Genomic DNA, 9,677 nt, shown 5'->3' with positions numbered 1-9,677 from the left:
AGGATGCACAAAACTTCATTCATCCATCATACAGCACTTTATATCAATTACAAACCTATACAATTAAGTCTTGACCTTGATGCTTATTTTCTCAGAACATAGTATTTCTAGCTTCTCTTTGCATCTACTGTAATTCATCTCAGATTTGGATCATTTTGGTGTCATTTTTTCCTAATTTCAATACCTTTGCGCCCTGAAATGTTAAGTAGCATATATTCTTTTTTATCAACATGCCATTTTTTTCTGTGAGAATATTTTCCGTATCTTATTGCATTAGGTACCGGTATAAGATAACAACCATTTTGCACAACAGATAAGCCAGTATGCATTTCCAGGAAGTTTAATTATGATTTGACCAATTTGCAGGAAAAGAAAAATCTGAATATATTCAATAGCTGCAAGTCTGCTATGATGTAGCAGAGGAGTAGCTGGAAGAAGAAGGGAAGCAAACAGCACATCTGTGGGCATCACACCTTTGTTGCCAGGCATGTGTCCAGGTCAGTTCCAAGCTTGTTTTATCAAAAGCTGTGCAGGCTGCCTACCACTCCTTCCATAATTGCTTCATAGTAGCTTAATATTCTACTGCCAGTTACTTGGGAAACAGTGACAACAATGATGATGATGATAGTAATAATGATGATGATGGTAATGGTGATGGCCTGTGTTACTGTCTTTATCCGTGACAGCTGTAGTTCAAGCCAGTGGTGGGATGCACAGGTGATGGAGAGTCAGCCTATACCTCTGGGCCATGTCACCCACACAACCCAAGGTCACACACTGTATGGTTTTCAACTCCCTCAGTGTGATGACCTGTTCTTGTATTTTTTCTTGCCATCACCAAATGATCTTGTTTGGTATAGGAGAGACTTATTACAGGGGTTAGGTATAGCCTTCATTAATTACTTCACTGCTGCATCATCATCATCCGGACCTCCTTTCCCATCCTACCGGTAGGGCAGGGTGAGGAGTAGCAACATTCAGACAGCCCAAGTTTACCCAGTCCAATGGGCCATGCTTCCATTCACTCATCATTCAAGCCCCTGGAATCCTGGCTCTATCTGATACACCAAAAACATTCACCATATTCTGTAGCTTCACATAAACATATCCGATAGAGTTAATACGGATACTGTCACATTAAAAGGGGTGTCAAATCCTTGATCATGCTCTTCTCACAACATTCATCCAGCCAGCTTGGATCTCATGTCAGTTCGCTAGCCTCATAAACCACAGACCTTACTATATTCCTTCTGCCTTAACTTGGCCCAGAGTTTCATACTTTTGTAGCTCAGTGGCAGAAAAAGTCAGTATGGTTTCTTGACAAGCACTTCTTCGTGACTAGTGCCATATTTGTATTGTTTATGAAGACTCCAACTATCTATCTATCTGTCTGTCTGTGGAAGGGAGAGGAGAGAGAGAGAGACCAAGGATGAGATGAGGGCTGGAGTGGGTATATATGAGAGATGAGGATGTCAGTTGGCGGGATAAGGTGACGTGGAGTCGATTTATTTGTGGCCACCCCTTACAGTATTAAGGTGTCTGGCAATAGATAGATAGATAGATAGTGGAATGTGTGGTATTTGCATTGGTCATCAATGTATTGTGAAGAAATAATGATGAGATGATGATGATGAAGATAACGATGACGAAGATAACGATGATGATGATGATGATGACAAAGACAATGATAATGATGAAAATGATGAAGATAACAATGATGATGATGACGATGACAATGAAGATAACGATGATGAGAAGATGAAGATAATGGTGATGATGATGATGATGATGATGATGATATACTTTATTTTTGTTGCTGTCTCTAATTTTCTCTCTCTCTGGGCAGTGATGGTGTGGTGGAGGCGGAAACACAAGAGCTACTACGACTACCTTCTGTCAACAGTTGGCTGTGGCAAGAGTCGCAAATATTACTGCTGCTGCAACACATGTGAGAGAGAGAGGTGGGAAGGAGAGAGGAATTAAGAGGATGGGAAGGGAAGAGAGAAAATGAATTGGCAGGAATGAGAGAGACAGAGAGGATGGGAAGGGAAGAGAGAAAATGTGAGTTTATGAGACCAAAGTTGAATTGGAAGGAACAAGAGAGAGAGAGAGTATACATGCATTCTACTGTGTAAATATATATACTGTATATAAGATAAGGTCCTCTTAAATGCTGTTGATCCTTATTAAACCGAACTTAGTGAGTGACAGACTAACTAGGAGAGTATGTGAATGAGGTTGAGGGGGGAGGAGAGAGGGAGGGGAAGATTGTGGGTGCAATGAAGGGATGAAGTAGAGAGGTATATGAGAGAGGGGGGTGTAAGTTGGGGGGATGGAGAGTGAGAGACTAACTAGAAAGAGTGTGTGTGAGAGAGTTGGAGGGGGGGAAGAGGGAGGGGGAGACTGGGGATGAGATGAGGGATGGAGTAGAGAGGTATATGAGAGAGAGGGATGTAAGTTGGGGGGAGGGCAGGGAAATGGGACAGGGTGACATGGAGGCATTTTGTTTGTGGCCACCCCTTACGGAATTAAGACGTCTGGCTATAGTTAGGTGATAGACAGACAAAGATAGATAGACAGATAGATAGATAAGTACTCTACCAATTTCTCCCCTCCACAGGTATACAGATCTAGGCCTGCTATCCAAGTTCGGCACAGAGATTGAGATGCTGCGTTATTTTCTGTGCCGCGTCAACCACTGTTACAACCAAGTCCCCTTTCACAACTTCGAACATGCCTTCTGTGTCACTCAGATGGTAAGTGGGTCCTATCTTTGTCGTAGATTTTCATTATTGTTATTATTATTATATAGTGGTAGGTGGGGTCACTCATCATCCACTTACTCGATGCAGTGCTGCTCTCAGGTGACTTCCCTTTCCTCTCTTCCTTCTTTCCTCCCATCCTCTTCTTTCTTTTTTCCTTCGTTCTTTCCTCTTCCTTCTGCCTGTGGGTGACTCTACACTGAGTGACAAACCAAATAGTTTCGTGTACACCAGGAAACCATTTACTATGCTGGGTGGTAACCATATAACCAAATTATGGTGCCTGGTGGTTTAGTGGGTAATTAAGGCTCCCCAATCGGATTGAGCCTTCGCAGGTTTATATCCAAGGGGTGGTTGGGGGTTTGTTGCTCACGTAATGCCACTCAGGGATGAGCGAGGCTTTTCACTCTCATCTTAAAATGTCAGGACCAACTTGCCTAGCCCTGGGCTCCTACGCTCCTTGTGGGGCAACACAATATTAGATGATGATGATGATGATTCTTATTATTGTTGTTTTTTCTCTTTGTCATACCTCATCCTGTCCTAAGATGATGATGATGATGATGATAGTGGTGATGAAAATGATGATGATAGTGATAATGATGGTGATGACAATGATGTTGATGATGATGATTTCTTGACAGATGTATGGTATGGTGTGGCGTTGTGGATTGCAGGAAAGACTAGGCGATTTAGATGTGTTAATTCTCCTTACATCCTGCATATGCCACGACCTTGACCATCCTGGATTTAACAACATCTACCAGGTAAGGGAAGCATTGTATTGTTTATTTATATTTGGCCTGAGTTTTAAATTACAGTATAGACAATGCACCTTAAGGGATATATAAAAAGAGGTGTGTAGTAGATAGATTGATATATTGTAGTGTTAAATATAGATAGATAGATATACTGTACTGTTAGAAAAATAGATAGATAGATAGACAGTCATATAGATAGATGGACAGATAGACAGACAGATAGATACACAGATAGATTCACAGCAACACTTAATAGATTCATTTTGCCCACAGATCAACGCCAAAACAGAATTAGCCCTGCGATACAATGACATATCACCGCTTCAAAACCATCACTGCTCCGTTGCATTCACTGTTTTGGAGCAACACGAATGCAACATATTCAGGTGGGTGTATTGAGAGGACGGAGAATGAGAGACTGACTAGGAGAGTGAGTGAGATGGAGAGGAGGGAGGGAGATGGGGAGGGGGAGACCGAAGATGAGATGGAGGAATGACGTGGGGAAGTATGTGTTTGAAAATATTGGGAGAAATATTTTGAGTTGGTCTGGCCATGTAGACAGGATGGAGAATGAGAGACTGACTAGGAGAGTGTATCTGAGTGAGGTGGAGGGGGGGAGAGGGAAGGGGAGACCATGGATGAGTATTCTAGTCCAAGTTTTTAGTAATTACAGGTACTACAAACCCTCTTATGGTAAGGACAACTCCCTTACCCCATTCCAGCTCACACAAAACCATTTTAATCCACAGAAACGTGTCGGCCGAGGACTACAAGAAAATTCGTGAAGGGATGATCCGCTGCATCCTGGCGACGGACATGGCGCGGCACAATGAGATTCTGTCCGACTTTAAAGAGATCATTGAGGAGTTTGATTTCAAGAACCGGGCCCATGTTAACCTTGTACGTATAGACTGTAGTTGATTTTGACTTTTTTTGCCCCCTCATGGTAGGTATAACTTGTTGTATCATTTGTCATATCATTTATAAAGCCAACAATGTACTTGTGTGTGTGTGGCCATTCGCCTTGGACGCTGCAACTGTGAGCAGGGCAATAGGCAGGATGCCGGTGGGGAAGGCAGCGGGAGTGGCTGGGTTAACTGCTAAAATGTTGAAAGCCTCAGGAGATATAGGAGTGGGGTTAGTTGCTTTCTTGATAAATACGATTATGTGTGAGTATGTTGTCCTCAGAGTGTAATTGTAAATGTGTACAAGGGGAAGGGTAATGCCCTGGAAGGAGGAAATTATAGAGGCACGAAGCTTTTAGATCAGATAATGAAGGTAATGGAGAGAGTTTTAGAAGGTATGATTAGAGAAAGAGTGAATATTGATGAGATGCAGTTTGTGTTTATGCCAGGTAGGGGGACCACTGATGCCATATTCATTGTTTGACAGCTTCAGGAAAAATGTTTAGGAAAGAAAAGGGATCTGTACTTTGTTTTTGTTGATATGGAGAAGGCCTTTGACAGAGTCCCTTGACAGGTGGTGAAGTGGACAGTGAGAAAGCTTGGGATCGAGTTGTGGCTGGTTAGGGTGGTTATGGCTGTGTATGTGGGTGCTCGCACCCAGGTAAGGGTGAATAGAGATTTGAGTAATGAGTTTTCCGTGAATATTAGTGTGCATCAGGGGTCAGTTTTGATCCCCTTGTTTATTATGGTACTTGAAGCCCTCTCTCGTTACTTCTGAAAGGGACTCCTGTAGATGTGTGCTAATGATTTGATTTGGTGTTGACTGCAGAAAATGAAAGGGAGACAGAGGAAAGATTTAGGAAGTGGAGAGATGGTATGGAGCACAAGGGATTAAGAGTAAATGCAGATAAAACAAAGGTAATGGTATCTAGGGCTGGTGGCAGTACTGTCAGAGTAGAGGGAGGGTGGCCATGTGCAATTTGCCACAAGGGGGTGGGAAGTATTTCCATCTTGTGCAGTGTTTGTGATAAGTGGGTGCATAAGAGATGTAGTGGTATTAGAGGTAGACTGCAAGATAATGCAGTGTTTGTGATAAGTGGGTGCATAAGAGATGTAGTGGTATTAGAGGTAGACTGCAAGATAATGCAGTGTGTGTGATAAGTGGGTGCATAAGAGATGTAGTGGTATTAGAGGTAGACTGCAAGATAATGCAGTGTTTGTGATAAGTGGGTGCATAAGAGATGTAGTGGTATTAGAGGTAGACTGCAAGATAATGCAGTATTTGTGATAAGTGGGTGCATAAGAGATGTAGTGGTATTAGAGGTAGACTGCGAGATAATGCAGTGTGTGTGATAAGTGGGTGCATAAGAGATGTAGTGGTATTAGAGGTAGACTGCGAGATAATGCTGATTTCATGTGTACAGTGTGTTGCAGAGAGCAGGTGGAGATTGTCAGGCATGAAAGGATTGAGCTTGCTGATGAGTCTCTTGAGTGTGTGGAAGAAGTTTTTATTCAGGAGACATGTTATATACTGGAGGTGGGGCTGGAGCTAGCTCTGTGGCTAGAGTGAGAAGTGGTTGGAAGTTCAGAGAGCTGTTGCCTCTCCTGACATTGAAAGGGCTCTCTCTCTGTGCTAAGGGATCTTTGTATGCAGCATGTGTCCATCCATCCATCCATCATCCAATCCTACGTTGCCCTGTGATGGGCATGTGTTAGGAGTGTAATTCTGTACGGCAGTGAGACTTGGGCAGTAAAGGAAGAGGATATTCGCAGGCTCAGACGTACAGAAATGACAATGATTAGGTGGATGTGCAATGTGTCCTTTAGTGCGAGGCTTGGGGGGCCTAGGTTTACGATGGAAGAGTTGAGAGATAGGATGAGACTGGAGTGTATTGGTGTTGTGATAAGGAGAGGTAGATTGAGATGGTTTGGGCATGTGGAGAGGATGGGGGATGATAATTGGGTGCAGAAAGTGAGAAGTGTTAATGGTAGGGATAGGGTTGCGAGAGGTATACTGAAAAAGACCTTGGATGAGGTCATTGAGTGTGACCTCAGGGATAAGGGACTGAATAGGAAAGATGCCAGAGATCCAGCAGTGTGGAGAGCTGCCATCGGGTGACCGAGGCTGATGCATGCAAGCATGTTGGAACCTTCAAGAACGAAAAGAAAAACGAAACGACCTTGGTCACCTAATGGCAGCAGCTCTCCATGCTGCCTGATCTCTGGCAGCCTCAAGTATTTAATTCCAGCTAGTGCAAAATGGTCTGAGAGTTAGTCATAGGAATAGTGGTAGGTAGGGGCAACTACTATCCACTCACCCAATGTAGTGCTGCCTTAAGGTGACACAGCACTATGTGAAAAGAAAAATGCGTGACTGTAAAGGGGTGATTATCAGATGTCATACAACCAGATGAATCCCTGGTGGTTTAGTGGATTACTGTGCCCCATCCAGATGTGGCCCAATAGGGTTTACGTGCCAGAGGTGAGTCTTCAGAGGCTAAGTAGGTGAATACTGGTACCACAGAGGCTCTTATGGTAAGGTGGTAGATGGATGGCAGTGAGAGAGGGGGATGTAAGCTGGGGGGAGGGCAGTGAAATGGCAAGGGACAGGGCAACATGGAGGCGATTTATTTGTGGCCACCCCTTACTGGATTATGGCATCAGGGTATAGATAGATAGATAGATGGATTGACTGATTGATTATGTATGCTCAGGACAACTCTAGCATTTTATTTTAGCTAATCCCAGATATTTTATTACTCTAAGAGGGATTATAGAAGCCTGAGAGTGTTAATACTGGTTTTAATATCCTGCCCAGCTGTCCATGGTGCTGATCAAGGTAGCAGACATCAGCAATGAAGCGCGGCCGCTGGACATTGCCCAGCCCTGGCTGGAGTGTCTCATGCAGGTAATGGTTTGTAAGTTACTTCTTTGTCTTTGTAGGTGATGGCTTATGCAGGTAGTGTTCTGTTTATTCCCTTTTTTTTTTTTTTTTTTTTTTTTTTTTAATTTCCCTGCGAGGTGGAAGTGCCTATCATCCATTCACTCAATGTAATGCAGCCCTCAGGTGACTCTGCACTGAGTGACAAGCCAAATTATTTCCTGTTGTCCAAGGAACCTACTGTATCATATCATTTATAAAGGCTCCAACATGCATTCGTCAGCCTTGGTCACCTAATGGCAGCTCTCCATGCTGCTTGATCTCTGGCAGCCTGCCTCAGCGTGCTTACATGCATCGGCCTTGGTCACCTCTTAGTGGCTATCCATGCTGCTCAGTCTCTGGCAGCCTCCCTATTCAGTCTGTTATCCCTGAGGTAACACTGTGTGACCTCATTCCATATACTGGTACTAGATACTCTGTACTGTACTATGTTGTGTTGGTAATGAGGACTAGATCAAAACCTCCATCTCATCCTTGGTCTCCCTCTCTCCCCTGCACCACTCTCACATACACTTTCTTTGTCATTCATTCCTCATTCACACCTCTTGGCCAGACCATCTCAAGATCCTTTTACTAAGTAAGAGACTAACTAGGAGAGTATGTGAGTGAAGTGGAGGGGGGAAGAGGAAGGGGGAGACTGAGGATGAGATGGTGGGATGGAGTAGAGGGGTATATGAGAGGGGGGAGTGTAAGTTTGGGGGAGGGCAATAAAATGGAAGAGGACAGGGCAACATGGAAGCAATTTTTTGTGGCGACCCCTTACAGGATTAAGGCGTCTGGCTATAGATAGATAGATAAACAGAAACTTGTAATAGCTTCTAAAAACACTGATACTTATATTGCCATTCTTTCAACAGGAATTCTTCAACCAAAGTGACCTCGAGAAGTTGGAAGGGCTGCCTGTCTCTCCGTTTATGGATAGGGACAAAGTAACAAAACCATCATCTCAGTGCTCCTTCATTGGTTTTGTGCTCCTGCCTCTCTTTGAAGCACTAGGGAAGGTTCTGCCGGAGCTTGAGGTGAGGTAAATAGATTGATAGATAGATAGAGTGTGAGAGAGAGAGATAGACAGAGAGAGACCTAAGAGAGAGAATATACAGACATTCATTTCAGTGCTCCTTCATTGGTTTTGTGCTCCTGCCTCTCTTTGAAGCACTAGGGAAGGTTCTGCCGGAGCTTGAGGTGAGGTAGACAGATTGGTAGATAGATAGAGAGAGAAAGGGATAGATAGAAAGACAGAGAGAGATGTAAGAGGGAGTTAAATATGCAAACCTTCATGTCAGTGTGTCTTCTTTGGTGTTGTGCTTCTGCCACTCTTTGAAGCATTTTAGCAAGGCTAGTGAGAGAGAGAGAGAGAGATTTACTTTCTGTTGTTCTTATGATGTTGATGATGATGATGGTTCTATTCCAGTCTTTTCTGTTTGAATCTATTGTCTTTTATTATTATTATTATTATTATTATTATTATTGTAAGGGGTTGGCAATAGCCAACACCTACTTTCGTCATAAGATGATCCACCGGTATACATGGAGAGTAATGAGGAGGATGGATGGTGAACTTGTTGAACGAAAGGCAATGATAGACTACGTGTGTGTGGATGAGCGAATGAGAAGACAAGTGTTGGATGCAAGGGTGTGGAGAGGGTGGGGGAATGGAGTCTCGGACCATCACTTAGTGATGGCCAAGGTAGAGCTGCAAAGAAAGTGGTTGAGGAGACGAAGGGGAAGACAGGAGGAAGCAGCTCCTGTGAGAAGAGTGGAGAAATTGCAAGATAGTGAGAAAATGGCAGAGTATAAGAGCATAGTGGAAGAAAGACTGGGAAGGTATGAGCTAGAGCAGATGGAAGGGGTGGAAGACGTATGTAAGATATTCACGGAAGAGATAAGCGCAGCGTGTGAGGCGGTTTGTGGAGTGAGGAGGAGATGCAAGGGTGTGCAAGGGACAGCATGGTGGAATGATGAGGTGAAACGAGCTGTGGAACAAAAGAAGAAGGCATATGGTGAATGGTTGGCGAGAAGAGGTAGGGAAGAAGATGAGAGAGAGAAGAGAGAGGTATATGTGAGCAGGAGAAGGGAGGTTAAGAGACTGGTGAAGGAGAGTAAGAAGAAAGTGGATGAAGAGTTTGGGAGGAATCTGAGTGTGAAATGGAGGGAGAGTAAGAAATTGTTTTGGAAGGAGGTAAAGAAAGTAAGGCAGTGTGAAAGGGGAAATAGTAGGAGAGTGAAAGATAGGAATAATAGATTGTTAGTGGAGAAGAGAGAGAAATTGAGGAGATGGAAGGAGCACTTTGAGGATTTGTTGAATGTA

The 9,677-nt window shown here is 43.6% G+C and overlaps 1 protein-coding gene across 1 annotated transcript; it reads left to right on the top strand.

The window, feature by feature from the left end:
• Window positions 1-654: 654 nt before the first annotated feature.
• Window positions 655-8,397, top strand: LOC145404867 (high affinity cGMP-specific 3',5'-cyclic phosphodiesterase 9A-like). Its single transcript, XM_080276369.1, has 8 exons — window positions 655-779; window positions 1,847-1,948; window positions 2,621-2,756; window positions 3,407-3,529; window positions 3,797-3,909; window positions 4,273-4,423; window positions 7,247-7,336; window positions 8,227-8,397. The coding sequence occupies exons 1-8, from the start codon at window positions 655-657 to the stop codon at window positions 8,395-8,397; spliced, it is 1,011 nt and encodes a 336-aa protein (XP_080132495.1).
• The last annotated feature ends 1,280 nt before the right edge of the window (window positions 8,398-9,677 follow it).

The sequence above is a fragment of the Coenobita brevimanus genome, chromosome 65 (assembly GCF_032717465.1).
Source record: "Coenobita brevimanus isolate Jiangsu-jjx chromosome 65, ASM3271746v2, whole genome shotgun sequence".
NCBI lineage: Eukaryota > Metazoa > Arthropoda > Malacostraca > Decapoda > Coenobitidae > Coenobita > Coenobita brevimanus.
The sequence above is the reverse complement of the archived record's forward strand: the minus strand, read 5'-3'. Positions and strand labels throughout refer to the sequence as shown.